Source organism: Oncorhynchus mykiss, chromosome 6 (assembly GCF_013265735.2).
Source record: "Oncorhynchus mykiss isolate Arlee chromosome 6, USDA_OmykA_1.1, whole genome shotgun sequence".
NCBI lineage: Eukaryota > Metazoa > Chordata > Actinopteri > Salmoniformes > Salmonidae > Oncorhynchus > Oncorhynchus mykiss.
In genome coordinates this window covers 42710644-42730016 of record NC_048570.1, presented here as the reverse complement: position 1 = coordinate 42730016, position 19373 = coordinate 42710644, and the positions used below count along the sequence as shown (strand labels likewise).

The window sequence follows — 19373 nt, the reverse complement described above, 5'->3', positions numbered from 1 at the left end:
AATTGGTTTATTAATAACTTTTCAAGTTCATAACTGTGCACTCTCCTCAAACAATAGCATGGTATTATTTCACTGTAATAGCTACTATAAATTGTACTAACAAGAATTAGATTAACAAGAATTTAATCTTTCTGCAAATATCCGATATGTCTATGCCCTGGGAAATGTTTGTGTTACTTATAGAGTTTATTAATTCATAATGGGGTAAAGACACTTTAAACTACAAAACTGTTAATACACATTATATTTTGGTGCACAGAATGACAGCTGTAGCAATGTGCAGTGATCAAAATAAATCTTTGATTTACACCCCCCTTTGAACATCTTGCAAGTTATGTAACAATTAGTACAGCTACACTAGCAACAGGGGCACGCGTCTACTGGGTAGAATGGTTTGATGACGTCTGGAGGCTGGGATGCAATGGACCTCACATCTGCAAAGGATGGAGTGCTGCTCAATAACAATAAGCTCCCAGCACTTTCTCACATGATTGCGTGATGCAGAAAGGAATGGAATGCAAGTCTACCTCGGTCTATATTGCGGCAGAAGTGCGTTCAGGATGCAGTTTTGAATTTCAGTCGCTCCATAGGCTGGTATTGACAGCAGAGGGGTAACATATTGGTCATTCTCGGCTGGGGGTAACTTGGGAGAGGGTGAACGATGGCAGGCGCTAAACTCACGCCATCTCCTTCGGAGATAGACCCAGACGTCAAGACCGAGGCGACGAAAACACCGGAGGAGCCGACTTGGGTCAACCCGTCGAAGCCGATACGAACGATGGGCTCTTTTGGGAGTGATGCTGGGCAAAGGTACCGCACATTGACCCGCATGAAGCTGCTGCATGTCTCAGACTAAGAGCACCAGTTCGATATCAAACCCGCAGCATCCTCAAACCCGTGTGGTGCTTCAAGCGCGCAGCGCAAAGCGCAGTCAAATTGTATCCCATATAAGCTATTTATTATTATATTTAGGCAAAGGGTATGAATTGACCTATGTAATGATACATTCGTATCGAATATATAGCCTACATTCCTTAGTCGATTATATCCTTTGCAAAAATGAAAATAACAAATCGCGATCTCTGTTTTCCAGTCTGTTGATAGGTTAAGGCTATATTGACACATGTTATGCGCGATTTATGAAACTGATTTATGGCGGATTGTCAAAGCTGACTGCACGCAATGGCACTGTTTGTTACATTTGCGGAAATTGGCTCTGTATGTGCCACCCACTTGTGAATAATATTTTTTTCTCAGCCTCCTGTTTAGGTTTTTCTGGGTTTTTCTTTATGTCTGCAGTTTGATTCCTGTGCATCGCTTACATAACTCCGAGGATGCTGCGGCTCTTTATAGACCGTACAATTGGTTTATCGGTTGCATGGAGGACATTAACACATTTGTATTGATATTTTACTCATTCAAGTGATTTAATCGATTTCAATTTCCACGATAGACATTTACTTTTGAGTAAATTAGCAGACGCTCTTAACCAGAGCGACTTACAGGAGCAATACGCGTTAAGTGCCTTGCTCAAGGGCACATCGACAGAGCCCTGTCGGCTCGGCTCGGGGATTCGAGAATTCTAACCAGAAACCTTTCAGTTACTGTCTGCTTTCCAATGCAAACCACAGGGGATTGTGTGTGTGTGTGTGTGTGTGTGTGTGTGTGTGTGTGTGTGTGTGTGTGTGTGTGTGTGTGTGTAGCCTAGGCTACATGTGTGTCGGAGCACATCAGCAACTACAGTGGAGTAGCCTTACCTTCACTCCCCAGCCAAGTCACATGAGATGCTTCTCTCTGAATGGGACTGCACGGTTTATTAATTAAAAGGGGGAGTATATGCAGGCAGCCTACATTGGCCTGCCTGAATAAAAATCAGTATGGGTGTTAAAATGCTCTCTTTAACATTCTCATCCCTTCTCGCCGTTTCTCTTAGCACTTTACTGCATAATTCAATTAAGGATGTTGGTTGGGCAGAAACTTGAAACAATGTTTTGAGTCTGCTACAGTATTTTTGCTGTGTAGCAAAATCCAGAGGGGAAAGGTAAGGTTGAGCTTGATGCAGGGTGTTAAATCTTTCAATAGTTGCAGAGAGTTCTGCCAAGTCAATACAGTTAATTACAGCCGTTTTATCATCATTAACAGTTGCATATCCCTGTAATGTTTAGTTCTGACATTTATGCACATTGGAATCCACTTACCTGTGATTTTCCAATGTCACTGACTTCATTAACTATTCAGAAACATTGACACACGTATATTAACAGTTTTCTGTATACCATTACAACAATAATTATGTCAAAGCGAATGCAATATTGCTGAGGCCATAGTATACTGCCTTACTGCCTGTGAAAATAAGACAGTATAGTCTGTAGGCAGTATATGTTTCTCTTTCAAAGGCACTAGCTCTCATCAATAATACAGACTGAGGCAGAACTCAAGAGGCCCACTGCTGCACCAACAGCAAAAATGCATCAGGGTTGCCTACCCCTTTTTTTGGAGTCTAAAGTAAAGTACTGTAGCTGGTATACCATAGAGCAGGGGTAGGCAACCCTGGTCATGTGGGGCCACAGGCACTTCATGTTGTTGATTTAACGTGAAAATCTGAGGCCCGCACTCAATCCTAACCCGTAAATATAGGAAATGCGCTGTACGGTCAGAGATGGTGGAACTCTTTTTTGACAGGCCTTTTCAGATATATCTATGTTTCTGCTTATAATTTCCAACATTTATGTAGACTATTTGTTAGTCAGGCTATTTGTTAGGGGTTGCAGGAGCGTAGTGGTTAGAGTGTTGGGCCAGTAACCGAAATGTTGCTCCATGGAATCCCGGAGCTAACAAGGTAAACATCTGTCATTCTGCCCCTGAACAAGGCAGTTAACCCACTGTTCCCCGGTAGGCCGTCATTGTAAATAAGAATGTGTTCTTAATTAACTGACTTGCCTGGTTAAATAAAAATATGGTGTGGGGTGCTTTGCACCCTCACTATAATTAGATACATGCAGCTTTCCTTCTGTTATTACTAGAACGCTAAATATATTCTTGCTCACGAGAATAATGTCATAAATAGATATGCTTCAATCCACTTGACATCGGAAAGTTTGTTTTCTCTTTCTATTTCATCTCTGCTTCTCTCGCGCAGCAAAGACGTTTAGAGAAAATGCAATAGGCCTAACTCTAAAACAACGAGAAAGCCTTTCCATGCAAAACTTCATCCGTTTGACGGAAATTAAAAGCTGTTAAAATGACTCAACATGCTTGTTTATAAGTTTTCAGTTCAGCTTGGATGCATATTTTATGTGGTTGAAATAGTATCAGCGTTTATAATGCTGTTAAAGCTGGCACCCTTTACAAGCGGTCCCTAACCGCGCATTCATTCTCTCAACATCCTATAATAAAATAATATTTCTCCACTCCTGTTCCTGATTAAAAATGTAAATTTGGTGTATAATTGTACTGCAAGAAATGCTTAATTCTGCAGGAGTTAATATCATATTAGGTCAGAGTTTCCCAAACTCAGTCCTCGGGACCCCAAGGGGTGTACATTTAGTTTTTTTGCCCTAACAAAACACAGCTGATTCAATTTGAATTCCCCTTCTTGTGACTGTCGAATTTGTATAGCACCTCACAATCATCATACATAACATACATATCATCCTCTTTCACCACTTCAACATTAGACTACTGTTCTGGTCCTTTCTTCTATTTATTTTCAACAGTAGAAGCTACCGGGCCTCTGCAGATCTTCCTCTCCCGTCTGCCCTGCCTACTTTTTATCCCCTGTTGTTGTTTCCCCATGCTGTCAGCCTTAGGCTCAGAGACAGAGATGATTGGGAAGTTTAAAGAGCGCTGTGTGTGTGTGTGTGTGTGTGTGTGTGTGTGTGTGTGTGTGTGTGTGTGTGTCCACGTGCTAGTGATGCGCGGGTCAGCTGTTTCCCCCACGTCCGCCCGCAATTGCTAATAACACAACTGCCGGACAATATGTGAAATCTGAGGCCCGCACCCGACCCTAACCCGCAAATATAGATAATGCGCTGTACAGTCAGAGATGGCGGAACAATTTTTTGACAGGCATTTTTACATAGGCCTATGTTTCTGCTTATCATTTCCGACATTTTGGTAGGCTATTTGTTAGTCAACTTGTCTATAATTAGATAGATGCAGCTTCTATTCTGTCATTACCTGTTGCCCTAGAATACTACATAAACCCTTGCTCACAATAATAAAAGTCATAAAACATTGATAGAATGAATTCTTAAATCTAGTTGACAGTGGTAAAGTTTTGTTTTCTCTTTCCTCTTTCATCTCCGTTTCTCTCGTGCAGCAAATACATTTAAGGCCTAATGAAAACCCTCAATATAACCTATCGATATGAATTGCGCAAGAATGATACATTTATGGATTTTGAATGCATTGTTTTCTCTATATTCAACCCGTCTGCCCGCCACGCACCCTCCCTTCATCCACGCGGATATAACCGCTGGGACTGCGGGTTATCAGTCAACCCTTGCATCACTAGTGCTTGTGCATGTGTATGTGCATTCATGTGTGTGTGCTTGCGTGCAGGGACAAGATAGTGTTCCTCAGATGATTATGATAATGGTGGTTATGACTCTAAGCCCATGCAGCTTAATATACTCACAAAAGCCTCAGAGTCATCGTGCACTGATCTAAATACACTGGAGTGGGAATGAGAGTAAACAGCACAGTTTTCACTGAATAGCCTACAGTGTTGATTTACTGCTGCGGCATGGAATGGTAAACTCAGTAGAATATAGCAGAGATAGTCTGAGTCATTAGTAATATCCGTTATCATATTAGATAGTCAAACAGCACCTCACATTAGATAGTCTGGTGTGCTGATCTTTCATGCATTGATCTTGCATGAAATCGAAAGGGAAAGGGGGATGGATACCTAGTCAGTTGTACAACTGAATGCATTCAACTGAAATGTGTCTTCCACATTTAACCCAACCCCTCTGAATCAGAGAGGTGAGGGGGGCTGCCTTTAATCAACATCCATGTCGAGGCTCTCATTTGCATAATAGTGTCCATATAAATTAATTTGACACTTATATTTTACATGTCCCTGTATTGTGTGAAATACATTTTACAGTATAAAAACGTTAAATTACTGTATCTGTGACTGCAAAAAAAATCCCACTTCCAATCACTTTTAATTCACTTTCGGACAGAAAGGATGCTGTCAGTCAGTCAGTCAGAGTTCTCCATGGGAAGGCAATGAAACATGATCACCGTGAGACCTGTCCTCTACGTGCTGTGTTCAGCTCCAGAGAGGATGGAAGTAAGAAGATGGAAGGAAGGAGTGAGAATCCATAATATGACCCATCTCCATTGACCCACCGCTCCATTCCTCTACACTCCTCACTGTTTAGTTATTCATTACGGCATTATTTAAATGCCTAGGAACCCCCTCAGTGCCGTGCTAGGATGCTTCACTGTACATTCATACCAACAGCTGGTCGGAAGGATGTAGGATGTAAACAAACAGTGTAACCAAGACTTACAGTAAACTAATATAGTAGTTTTCTTTCCAAGGATACAGGAAGTTGATACTGTAAGATCTTGTACTTTTATACTGTAAAATATGTGTACGATATTCTGATTATGGGACTATTATGATTATGGGATTATAGGATTAATAGTACTCGCTCCCAAAGCATGTGCCTTATATCATGAAATTAAAAAGATAGATTAATTGTGTGCATCTCCATCCCTATAGAATCCATTGAGATGTTACTCAGGTTTGATACATTAGGGATAAATCATAATTTATATAATGGTCATGGGAATATGTTATGTTCTATGCTTCCAAAGTCTGTCCCTTAATGTTGGGAAACCAAAATATTTTTTTGCAACTGTATCCATGTATCCATATAGACCGCAAAGGGTGCATGATTAGGTTTTTTACCCTAGCACTACACATCTGACTCAAATAATTCAAGCTTGATGATGGTCAAAAAACAAAATGTGCATCCCTTGGGGTTCCCAGGATCGAGTTTGGGAAACGCTGCTATAGATGTTACTCAGGTTTGATACAGATCATGAAAAGATCAATTGTGTGCACTCTTACAAACTCTATTGAGATGTAACTCAGATTGATTATACTAAGCTATAGGTATAGAAAAACGTAATACTTTAGCTGAATTCCTTCTCCAGAATCCTCCGCGATCCTCATTATTAGGTCTTTATCTTCACACCAACTCACTCATTCCCACACGAAAAAAATACTATACTAAATACTATACTATGGTATAAATACTATAGTAGGTCCCTGGTTCGAATCTCCGAGCTGACTAGGTGAAAAATGTGTAAATATGCCCTTGAGTAAGGCACTTAACCTTAATTGCTACGGGTCTGCTAAATTACAAAAAGGAATGGCTTGACCACAATGCTCTGGCCTCAATAGTAATAACAACTTTTGTCTAGGGAATGGCTGGAGGATGCTGATGACGGATTGCAGGGGGATTTGTTGCTCTGCAGGCCGAGGCTGCTGCTTTTATAATTGAAATGAGGAGAGGGCTGTGCTTGAAAAGACAACGCAATGTTCTTTCTCTTTGTTTAGTTCTCTGCCTTAGTTTAATCTCTTACAACCTCACCAATCCTCTCTTAAGCCCCCTGTACCACAATAATTGATTATGTATAGGCTTCTCCTATTCAGCTGTTGTTCAATGTAGGGCCACTACTGTCATCATTCACACACTGTATGTTGTGCCAGTCATTATCTATTAGTACAAATTGGACATACAGTTGGCAGATTATTTTTCTTTTTTGTAAATGCAAACTCATAACTCAAGCGCACTTTTTTTACATTTTATGATTTTTCATTTTTTTACCCTGTTTTCTCCCCAATTTCGTGGTATCCAATTGTTTAGTAGCTACTATCTTGTCTCATCGCTACAACTCCCGTACGGGCTCGGGAGAGACGAAGGTTGAAAATCATGCGTCCTCCGATACACAACCCAACCGCACTGCTTCTTAACACAGCGCACATCCAACCCGGAAGCCAGCCGCACCAAGGAAACACTGTGCACCTGGCAACCTTGGTTAGCGCGCACTGCGCCCGGCCCACCACAGGAGTCGCTGGTGCGCGATGAGACAAGGATATCCCTACCGGCCAACCCCTCCCTAACCCGGACGACGCCCCACGGACCTCCCGGTCGCGGCCGGTTACGACCTGGGCGCGAACCCAGAGTCTTTGGTGGCACAGCTGGCGCTGCAGTACAGCGCCCTTAACCACTGCACCACCCGGGAGGCCTCAAGCGCACCTTTTTAATAAATCCAAGAGCACCTTTCCAAGGGGTTACCTAGTTAAAATACAGGAGCTTGTTAGTTGATTGGACTCAATGCTGTATTTTTTATTCCTTTAGTGGGAGGGAGAGCATGAACCAAGTTATTATCCAGGATCCCTTCTGGGATGTCTTCTTAGCAATCCATCTCTAATCCATTACTCTATATCTGTGCTTAAATTGGCTATTTACTCAATTTAATAGAAATGTTGGTTGCACCTTTAACTGTGGCCTAATTAGCGTACTACTTAATCATCAAGATCTTAGAAGTTAACACACACTCCATTAGCTTCAGTATACTCATTGCAGGTGTTACTGAAGCTAGCTACGGTGAGCTCCAAAAGGTATTGGGACAGTGACACATTTGTTGATGTTTTGGCTCTGTGCTCCAAAACTTGAAATTATAGTGACTATTAGGTTAAAGTGCAGACTAGACTATCAGCTTTAATTTGAGGGTATTTTAATCCATATCGGATTAATCGTTTAGAAAGTACAGCAGTTTTGGAACATAGTCCCCCCCATATTAGGTGAACAAAAGTAGTGGGACAAATTCACATATACAAAGTTATAGATGCACAAATATCAATCCCCTAAAATGCTAACCTCCCCTGTTATTGTAATTGTGAGAGGTTAGCATATCATGGGGATATGATATTTGTGCATCTGTAACTTTCTCACTCATCATTGTTCACGATTAATTCAGGAGTATCCGTAATCATGGTAGCATCAATATTAAATATAGAAGTGTTTAGAAACATATTATATTCTTATTTACAGTAAAAGTTACTCCAAAATTACACAATACATTATTTGCCATTAATTTCTATCGGGCACAAAATAATCTGGAACACAACCAAAACAAACAGCAAATGCATCAAACACATTTGTAGAGTCACAAGCTTGATGTAGCCATGGCATCCTATGCATATGGCCTAAATACTTGACTTTTTACTACTTTAATATACATATAAATGAATTTGTTCCAAACGGTTAACTCGATATGGATGAAAATACCCTCAAATTAAGGCTGACAGTCTGCACTTTAACCTCATAGTTGTTGTATCATTTCAAATCCCAAAGTGCTGGAGTACACAGTCAAAACAACAACAAACGTGTCACTGTCCCAATACTATTGGAGCTCACTGTATAAAGGGAAGTGCATCTGAAATCTCCATCTCTTGGGTTGTGTTTGTGCTTATTTCTAGCCATCTTAATATAACTGTTCAGTTATGATTTCCTTTCCTTTCAGCAACTCTGGCTTAATGAGCTGTTTTAAAAGTCAACTGTCCCTTAGAACCAACTTCTCTGCTTTTAAACGGCATATGTGGCATCGATATGAGTCAGAAACATTCATTCTAGCGTCAAAATTGACTACAAAGTGTAAATAGGATAATTCCAGTCTCGTCCAAAGCTTTTCTAAGTGAGTTTGTCACTATTTACTGGAGGGTTGAGTATGGATTACGATCGTGCCCACTTGCCCAGTGCCCACTAACACGAGAGAAGTAGTTGTGCTGCATACTCCATGCAAACATAGCAGCCAATACCTCCAAGAAGTCAGACAGACCTGCACATTACACAGCACCTCAGACTTCTTTAAATAAGACAACACGTCGCCAAGGCTATGTTGAAATAACCCTTGGTTCTAAGCGTGGTCATTTGCTGATGTGTTTGATAGTGTCAATCACTCGAGTCTGCCAGTTTTTGGTGCAAAATGAGAATTGAGATGATCAGTTTGCACTTGTATCCCAACTACAATTTGTCAATAATCCAAAACCCTGTTTTTTTAAAACATGATTCCCTATTAGACACCACCAGACAGACGAACACTCTGGTAATAGATAGTTTCAAAAAACTATACTGCACCGAAGCATGCTAGCTACTAACGTTACTTGCTAGCTTAATTGACAAACACAGAGTTGACATTTAGCTAGCTAGCAAGTGATTTTGAGCACTGATAGACAGCGTGTAACTTATGCTTTATTTACGATAGCTTGACAGTTTGCAGATGATGAAGTTGCATACATGTTAATGTTCTCAAAAATCAGTCCTGAGCGCGCAACCATACTTTCCCGACCCGATAGACTGTATGCACTGCGCTGACTAGTTTTTATGCAAAAACATTTACTTGAGAAATACTGCACCAAACACCTTAGCTAGATGTAAAATTGCGTGACTAAGACCTCATTGGCAAAAACGTCTAAATTAATGACAGATGTCTTGATTTATCCTAAATTATTTTTGACTATTTTAAGGAATTGCCTATGTTGTTACTATGGTGACTCGGGGGGCAAACAACAGTATCAGCCAGTGTATGCAAACATAAAACACCAACATCAAACTACACCCCCAAGAAAACTCTTGTTTGGTTTAATTCCACTAGCATTTCTCAATCAGCAATCTTCAAAACGAGGCCAAATCAGGGAGTACAGTCATCCTTTAACGTGGTCCCCATGGCAAATAATGTCACAATTGTTATCATTAAAGCTGTGTTCTGGAGCGGAAGCAGTTGCTCATCAGTTGACTTGAAAAGCGAAGTAGCCCCCAAGGAAGCGTTGTCGTGATTGGTACGTTGTGAGTTCCTACCCACAATCCCTACTTTGACAGTCGTGTGGAGCTAAAAGCTGCCATTAACATTCAGGAGCGTGCGTGTGCATCCTTACAAACACTAAATGCAAATGCCTTACATGTTTAAGTCACTGTTTGTCCCTTTGGATTATAAGGACAGAGTAATTCCCCAAAGGTGTTGGCAGAGGCAGGTGTGACTTCAGGATGGGTGTAGTTATATGCCCTACTGGCAAGCTTCCACTTTTGGGAAACGGAATCAAAACTACAAGTTCCAGCATCCCTCTAAATTACTGCAGAGACTCATGTGGCCCCACAACATTTCAATAGGTCCTTGAGGGAACAAGTGACAGAGGATTCAGCCAGTGTCAGCATCATGGATCTGCATTAATTCACTAATACATGCAGTGTTTAGCACTGGTTTAGCACTAGCAGTTGCAGTTTTTTTAAAATATAAATTGGTTTGCTGGATCTACTGTCAAAGTGAGGTGAGAATCAATTTGTTCCTGCATTGCATGCCTCAGGGGCTAAACAGAATGTGACAGTGTTTATGATGCACTACCTTACCTGCATGATTACCAAGACAACAGAGACTTGCAGGCTCCTCCAGTGGGCCTGTGATGCCTCTGATACCAGAGGCAGAGACCGAGTGTTGGAGATGTAGCAGTAGATATGTCATCAACAGAGCTGATTAGAGGATGAACATCTGTGTTATGGCCTACTGCTTGAGTACCAGATAAGTGCTTTATAATTAGATACCATCTTTATTGTTCATTTCACAGCGCTCAACTACAGCCATCAAACAGACCGACACTCACCAAGAGAGATGTTGACAAAACCACTCTGTTCATTGCCATGGAGACACCAGTCTCACTTGTATTTGGATTGTCCCGACCTCGACATATGCTGTATACCTTAGAAAGGCTCAGACTATCAACAGACTTTCAGTTTGATTTGTATTAAAGAGACACTGAACATGCTGATTGGCACGTGTTTTTATTTTTCTCATTCGAAAAATGACATTTCAGCCTTTGAGATGTGTGTCCTGACCGATTCCGCATTTCGTTAATGATGTTTGTTCCCCATGACACACTGTAGATGCAGAAGTCTATTTTACGTCCTCAACATAACCCGAATGAATCTAAGATAACTCAAGAAATCTGTAATTAATTTTGATGTTTTTGCAGAGGACGTTTTAGTTGCGCAATTTGATATCTAACGAAGGTGTTTGGTGCAGTATTTCTCATGTAAAAAAAATGTGTGATGTGTTGTCTTAGTCGGTGCTGCTTGGCAGCTCAGGTCTGTCTCACTTGCTATGCTATTGGATAGAGAGCCATCACCATAGCTGTTCACCCGTGATAGTGAGCAAATGGATATCGTCAAACCAAAACCGAACTTTCATTTACCCTGTTGTGACGTACAGATGTTCCAAACTCCATTTTAGAAAAGACTGACTTTATGACCAAAATTACCCAATTTACACTTTGTAGTCAATTCTGACACTAGAATAACTGTTTCTGACTTGAATCGATGCCACATAGGCCATTTTCAAAGGGATTTGTTGTTTTTTAAAGGCAGTCGCTCTTTAAATGTCAACTGAAACTAAATAAATCAAACAGACAGCGTGAAAAGTATTGATTGATTAGTTGAACATCTATACTGTATATCAGTGTCAAGTTTGTCAAGTTCCCCAAGGTTGTAAATGTATATTCTCCAGCTAATCATCAAACCCTTGATTAGTTGAATCAGGGGTGCTTGTGCGGGGCCTGAACAAAAAAAAGGGTAGAAGGGGACTGCATTTGAGAAACACCTGTGTAGATCATCTGTTGAAGACTGTCCAAATAAATTGCTTCTAAAAATGTTGCAGTGTACAACGATGTCAGGGTCAGACTGAATACTAAAATAGTTTTTTTTTAATTTGGCAGTCAAAAGTATTCGCCTAAGAGACTCAATAGGTGATGAGTTCCAGTTCAGAGTAGTGTGGATAAAACGTCTCTGTTCACACCTAAGTGGTTACTGGACCTCTCCAGGGTCCTGACTACTTCCTGATTGTGATGCGCGACACACTATTCTCTTCATCCACACAGAGTGACCTGAATGTAGTTGAGCTCAGGGATTTAGGTTTAGCTCAAAAGTTTGTGGCCTGGACAACATTGTAATCTGCCCCTGATGTACAATACCGTTAAAAAGTTTGAGGTCACTTAGAAATATCCTTGTTTTGGAAAGAAAAGCACATTTTTTTTGTCCATTAAAATAACATCAAATTGATGGGAAATACAGTGTAGACATTGTTAATGTTGTAAATGACTATTGTAGCTGGAAACAGCTGATTTTATTGGAATATCTACATAGGCTTACAGAGGCCCATTATCAGCAACCATCACTCCTTGTGTTAGCTAATCCAAGTTTATAATTTTAAAAGGCTAATTGATCATTAGAAAACCCTTTTGTAATTGTTAGCACAGCTGAACACTTTTGTGCTCATTAAAGAAGCAATAAAACTGGCCTTCTTTAGACTAGTTGAGTATCCGGAGCATCAGCATTTGTGGGTTTGATTACAGGCTCAAAATGGCCAGAAACATATAACTTTCTTCTGAAACTCGTCAGTCTATTCTTGTTCTGAGAAATGACGACTATTCCATGCGAGAAATTGCCAAGAGACTGAAGATCTCGTACAATGCTGTGTACTACTCTCTTCACAGAACAGGGCAAACTGTCTCTAACCAGAATAGAAAGAGGAGTGGGAGGCCCCGGTGCACAACTGAGCAAGGGGACAAGTACATTAGAGTGTCTAGTTTGAGAAACAGATGCCTCACAAGTACCCAACTGGCAGCTTCATTAAATAGTACCTGCAAAACACCAGTCTCAACGTCAACAGTGAAGAGGCAACTCCGGGATGCTGGCCTAGGCAGAGTTGCAAAGAAAAATACATATCTCAGACTGGCCAATAAAAAGAAAAGATTAAGATGGGAAAAAGAACACAGATACTGGATGCAGGAACTCTGCCTAGAAGGCCAGCATCCCAGAGTCACCTCTTCACTGTTGACGCTGAGACTGGTGTTTGCTCCAGATACTCATCGAGTCTAAAGAAGGCCAGTTGTATTGCTTCTTTAATCAGCACAAAAGTTTTCAGCTGTGCTAACATAATTACAAAAGGATATTCTAATGATCAATTAGCCATTACAAATGATAAACTTGGATTAGCTAACACAACGTGCAATTGGAACACAGGAGTGATGGTTGCTGATAATGTAGATATTCCATCAAAAGCATCCGTTTCCAGCTACAATAGTAATTTACAACATTAACAATGTCTACACTGTGTTTCTGATCAATATGTTGTTATTTTAATGGACAAAAAAATGTGCTTTTCTTTAAAAAAACAAGGACATTTCTAAGTGACCCCAAACTTTTGAACGGTAGTGTAGTAGGCCTATTTTAAGTGTCGCTTGAGAAAATGCTTGGTCAGGTACGGGTTCCCCCCAAAAATGTAATATTTTTATCCATCTACAAGTATAGGAAGTGACAAATCCATAAAATGTATTTATCTGATTCTTTTTCATTTGTCAGGTACTATATCTAGGGAATTACCATGCCCCTCCTAATAAGAACTCAATCTGTCCATATTCATTTATTTTTATGACTATGTTTGATCAAAAGTAATGGTCTCTCCCCAAGCTGTTGATTCTTATAACTAAGATTCTCATTAGCAAACTTCAGGAAGTCTATACCTTTAGCAAACATATTGTATCAGTATAATGTATGGTACAGTCATTTTATACAAACCTGTTCCATACGATTTCATTCCGATTATTTTATTTTTTAAATGTAACCTTTATTTAACTAGGCAAGTCAGTTAAGAACAAATTCTTATTTAATTGACTCACTTTTCTTATATCCTCCATGACTATTCTCATAACCTCCATGTTTGACATTGAGCCTTTGATTCTCAACATTATCCTTCTCTGTTTGCTGTCACCATACGTTATTAATGTGTCCATGGCACCGCTCGGCTCAATGTCACCATGATACATTCATTCAACCTGCTACAGAACGAAATATAATCTGTCCAATTTGTCATCATGTGAATGCTGAAGCCATTGCGATTGACCCAGTGGGTTTCCTTCCTGCTGTCCTGTAGTCTCCTGTGGTTTGCAATGAGAGTCTCCCGTCTGTTCTTAAACCAATCAAAGCATTGTATCCGAGAATCCCTGTCAATCCTAATGTGTAATCCTGATCTAGGATCCGTTTTTCATTTTTGTAAATCATGGCACCTGCTAATAGATCAGCACTCCTACTCTGAGACCCTTTTGTCTTTCTGGTGTTACGTGTCCTCTATAAAAGCATGCCCTGCCCCCCATCCCTCCCTCTCTTCCTTTCCTCCTTTTAACATCTCCCTATCTATGTCCATGTGTACTGTGCTTATAGGTATCAGGAGGAGTACAGTATGGACTCTACCAACGCCCAGTAAGTCCCAGGATGCATCCCAAATGGCACCCGACTCCCTATATAGTGCATTACTTTTGACTAGGGCCCATAGGACTCTGTTTAAAAGTTGTGCACTCTGTAGGGAATAGGGTACCATTTGGGACACACATCCAGCATCATGCTAGCATGGAATGGCATGTGTCCTGTGATTATGTCCACTATGGGAGATTGGTAAACACACACAGCTTGTTTCTTCTATCCCTCCCTTTTGACTTGAGGTGCATCCCAAATGGCACCCTATTCCCTATACAGTGAGTGCACTACTTTTGACCAGAGCCATATGGGCCCTGGTCAAAAGTAGTGCACTATAAAGGGAATAGTGTGCCATTTGGGATGTAGCCTTAGTCACAGCACCAGATAAAACCGTTGAGCTTGTGTCATCAACCACTGGAGGAATTTAGAGAAGTACTTTAGGTGCTAAAACCTCGAGATTATTTGATTTTGTTCAGTGATGTAGTCAGTGGATATGGTTGGAGTACGTTGACTGTCTGCTTGCCTGCCTATAAATTATTGCAGCGTACAATGTACATATTGTATAGTGCTATCTAGAAGAACTGCAAATGAGTAATGGATTGTCTTCGTAGAGGAACGCTTATAAACCATTGTCAGTCGGTTTGATAAGTGCTCCCTCAGCATTTTATTGCAAATGACTTTTTAGAGAGATCATTATCAAAGTGGGCTACTGGTTACTAAAATCACATTATCGCCTATTTAAAAAAATATAAATACAGCCCTCTGGGCGGCAGAACAATCACCAACGCTACCAAGTCAAACAGCAATTTTGATGTAGTGCGCGTGTGGATGATTTTCTGTGGGCTGCTATGCCTGGCAGGCTGGAAATGATAACTGATAACATGCTTCCTGTGCTCTCTGTGGTTTCTGTATTGTCTGTCTGTCTGTCTGTCGAGGAGATGGATGGTGAATAGGTTTCCTTAGGGATGCTGTAAGTGCGGTGTCAGAGGCATGCAGCGGAGCTTAAATGTTGGCACAAGTGTTCTCTTCCGCTCTAGAGATGGGGCTGGAAAGGGGATTATTTTGGACGATATTATATACTGATTCTATTATCCCAAGTATCGATTCTCAAAAAACGTAGTTAACGCTAGCTATCGCTAGTCGGCTGTACCTGCGCCAAAAATGATTCTCCCCCTATAGCTTGGCCTCAATCTTATTTTTAAATGGTGAGTCAACATGTTTTCAGCACTTTTATTTCCATGACCGATCAAAACTCGTTTTTTATGATGGTTCTTTCTTGTCCCTCTGCAGCAGACCTATATATAGTGAGCAATATGTTTGGAACATTGAATCGCAATAAAACTGCAGTATAAAAATTGAATACATATAGAATTGTGATAAATCCCTGATACATATAGAATCTCAATACACATCATATCAGCACCTAAGTATCATGATAATATTGTATCGTGAGGTCCCTGGCAACTCCCAGCCCTATTTGTTTCCCATTTATGGAGAAAAAATCAATCGAGCAGTGGGTGGCAAAATGTTTAAACAAAACACGGTTTTCCTCACAATATTTCCATATGATGGCATTCTGCTTTTGAGCGTTTGGTACTCGAAAAAAAAAGCAGTTATAGCTTACAAATTGTATTTTGCTCTTGTGGTCAAAGTGGATATTTGAAAGCAAAGTGGTCCTACGTAATGTGATATGTGATCTGACCAGGCTTTAGAATTGACTCAGAAACACCAATTTAGAATGGAAAACATGATTATAATCAATCTTGATCCATGTTACCACTCACAGCAACAGTGTTTCTTTAAGATGTATCATCATCACAGTCTAATGCAGGGGGCTGAACACGGGAAATAGATTGTGATGCTTTATGAATTCCTCCCTAATGAATGTGGAGCATGTGAAGAAGTCAATAATTATCTAGCAGTCTTAATTACAGTACAAGTAATAATAATTATAGATTTCATTCCAAGTAGAATCTCAAAGGCGCTACACTAATTTTTGGGATCTGGTGGTTTTTGGGCGATGGTCTTCCACAACTTCAGATGAAGCTAGTTAGTTTGGAAAATTAGTGTCTTGAGCGAAGAGAGCACTGATGGTGCAGCCAGGCAGGGAAATGGCTGGAAAACATCTGACAGAATGGCCCCGGAGCTTTTCATCGGGCACCTTGTCATCTTCGATGTTTACAGCTCCTCCTTCGTAAGTGTCACGTATACGCAGGGAGTCAGGAAGCAGGTGCAGTAGGAGAGTTTAATTACAATGATGCAAGGCAAATTAACGAAACGGAATGCATAATGAACATGAAAACAAACCAAAACTGCCTGATGACTGAGGTTATTGAGGGCTAAATAAATGATGAGGAATGATGATGAGGAAGGTGAGTCTTTCCTGGTGCATGGGTCCCACGGTGAAGGTGAGTGATGTGTGTGATTGTGACAGATCCCAATGGTTGCTTATCCAGTGCTTGGACAGGAAAAGGAGAGGAGAGTGTGTACAGATTTATGTTCAGGGAGGAGGCAAGGGCCTGGTCGAGGAAATTCCTTGTGGCACCCGAGTCCACTAGAGCTGCAGAGACAACACCTGAGAGACAGCCAGCCAGTGAAATGGGAACCAGAAAGGTTTGGCAGAAAACGATGATGGAATACGCACACCTACCCTGGGAGACGGAAGATCACCTCTGTCCTAGTGGAATCCAGGTTGGGACGCACCGGACACCGCTGAAGCTGGTGCCCCTCCTGGCCGCAATAGGGACAGAGCCCCAGTTGTCTCTGGCAACTCCACTCTGCCAGGGAGAGGTGTGGGTTCAGGCTCAGACTCGGGACAGCCAAAGGTGGGAGGCAAGTGGCGAGGTGAGCAAAGGCGCTCCCGAAGAAGGTTATCCAGACAAATGGCCATTGTGATGAGTGCGTCCAAGGATAGGTTGTCATCCCGACACGACAACTCCATTTGGACCTCTTTGCGCCGTCCTCTCCAGAAGAGAGTGTGGAGGCCCGTCTCATTCCATCCGCTAGAGGCTGCCACAGTCCGAAGGTAAGGGCGTACTCCGCAGCGGTCTGGGGACCCTGCTGGAGTTGGAGATGTCGCTCACCTCCCTCTCTGCCATCTGGAGGATGGTCAAAAACCGTCCCGAACAGAGCCATGAACCTCTCATAGGAACCCAGCTCCTCCACTCCTCTCTCCCAGACAGTCGTAGACCACTTCAACGCCCGCCCGGTCAGTAGGGAAATGACCGTGGCAACCTTGGACCTCTCGGTGATAGGGGCTCCCCGTCTGATGGGCGAAATAGAGGGAGCACTTGAGTCGGAAGTCACTGCATTTCGATGAAGGAACGTTATACTTCTCCGGAAGGGACAGTAGGGCTTCGCTGACCTGGGTGGACGGCTGGGGGACTGGCTGACTGTGACAACCCTTGGTAGGAGGCCCTCTGATAGGGGTATGGATAGCCTCCCTGGTAGTGTTGAGGCGGTGGAGAACCTCCTCCATGGCCTTACCCAGTTGCGCCAGCTGGTCGCGAGGTTGGTGGAGCAGATGACCCTGTTCCTGGACCTTCTAGAAGATGGTTTTCTCCTCTGCTGCTTCCATATTGCGAGGCAGTATGCTGTCACGAATACGAGTCAGGAAACAGGTGCAAAAAAACAGGGTATTCGTACTGAACAGGACAACAAACCAATACTGGCTGAAGACTGAGGCTACTGAGGGCTAAATAAAGGGAATATAATCAAGGTGATGAAGTCCAGGCGTAATGCTGGGGAGCAGGTGTGCGTAATAATGGTTGCCAGGGCTGGTGGTTAGTAGACCGGCGACGTCGAGCGCTGGAGAGAGGGAGTAGGCATGGCAGTAAGTGGGCTGGATCATCCACTATCAAAGTGTACCACCCACCTGGGTGATGCCTCGGTGACTGTAAAAGCGGCAGTAAGACCACCACTGTTGGTGGTTGTTCGGAAAAGCCCCCTATAAAGGGGTCTAATATTTTTTTAAATAAAAAACACTTAAAAAAACTGTAAAATATTACAATATTGACATAGTTCTCTGCCTAGGCTTCATCAACATGCCATGGCAACCACGGAACAAGACTTCCAAGTAGGAGCTGTTAGACATGCAGGGACTGGCTCGGTTGTTTCCCTGAAAGCTGTAGTCTCTGTGTTGTGATACACCTTCAGTCAGCTTGGGCTGGACGATCCAAACCAGAAGGCGATGGAAGGCTGGTTCTGTTGATCAATAAATGTACATTTGAAAGCTAAACATAGCCTATGCTTGAAAGTTTTAAGTCTTGTATTTGCATGTGCACCTGATTCTCTACTTCCAACATATCTCAACAGACATTGTGCTTAGAGTAAGAACTGCTATTGCTATTTCTGATCACTTTGTGTATATTATGGATAGTCTGACTTTACTCTATCCACAGCTATCAAAGATAGAAATTGGTTGACTGGAGCAGTGGAGTTGGTCGACTAGAGAGAGAAAGAGAGATATAGAATATTGTTCAGTATGCAAATAAAATGTATGTAGGAAGATAACTTGGGAAATCAACACAGCTGTCTGTCTCCTATCAAACAAGCCTCGGCTCAGCCAATGGGATAACTGTTCTGAACGTGTAGGAAATTACCTAGACAATTTTCCGAGTGTCCAACTGTTTGGTTGCATCCCCCCCCATGGTTAGAGAAGTAACCATCACTGACACTGTCATCTGTGTTTGTTACTTCTACGGCTTTTAAAAACAAGACATATGGAAGGAAACATCTGTCTCTTTCATTTATCATGGTTTCACATCTCCCAACAGATGATAGTGAATCAGATAACAGAGCATTTAAAGCAGCTTTGTTCTCTTCTTTTAGACAGATTGCCCTGCTGTCAAAAAGCTGTTTGATGTTTATTTACAGTGCAGTCTTCACTTCAGTGTGTCATTTTCAAAGCGGCTTGAAATCGTAATCTTCTCGTAGGCAATAGTGTGTGTGTGTGTGTGTGTGTGTGCATGTCTTTGCATGCACACACGTGCGTGTGTTCAATGTGAATGAAAATGCAACATTTAAGTTAAATTGTGAATTCTA

General features: G+C 41.6%; 1 protein-coding gene across 4 annotated transcripts in view; it reads left to right on the top strand.

Annotated features, from left to right (window-relative positions):
• The first annotated feature begins 422 nt into the window (after positions 1 to 422).
• Positions 423 to 19373, top strand: part of LOC110525997 (potassium channel subfamily T member 1) — a 74611-nt gene continuing 55660 nt past the window's right edge. For 3 of the 4 annotated variants that reach the window (XM_021606563.2, XM_021606567.2, XM_021606568.2), the window contains exons 1-2: positions 424 to 810; positions 14298 to 14336. In XM_021606563.2, coding sequence (XP_021462238.1) covers positions 662 to 810; positions 14298 to 14336 — 188 coding nt within the window. In that variant the 5' untranslated portion in view covers positions 424 to 661. Of the gene's footprint in view, positions 811 to 14297; positions 14337 to 19373 lie in introns of all 4 variants that reach the window. The other variant, XM_021606562.2, reaches the window with a different exon arrangement.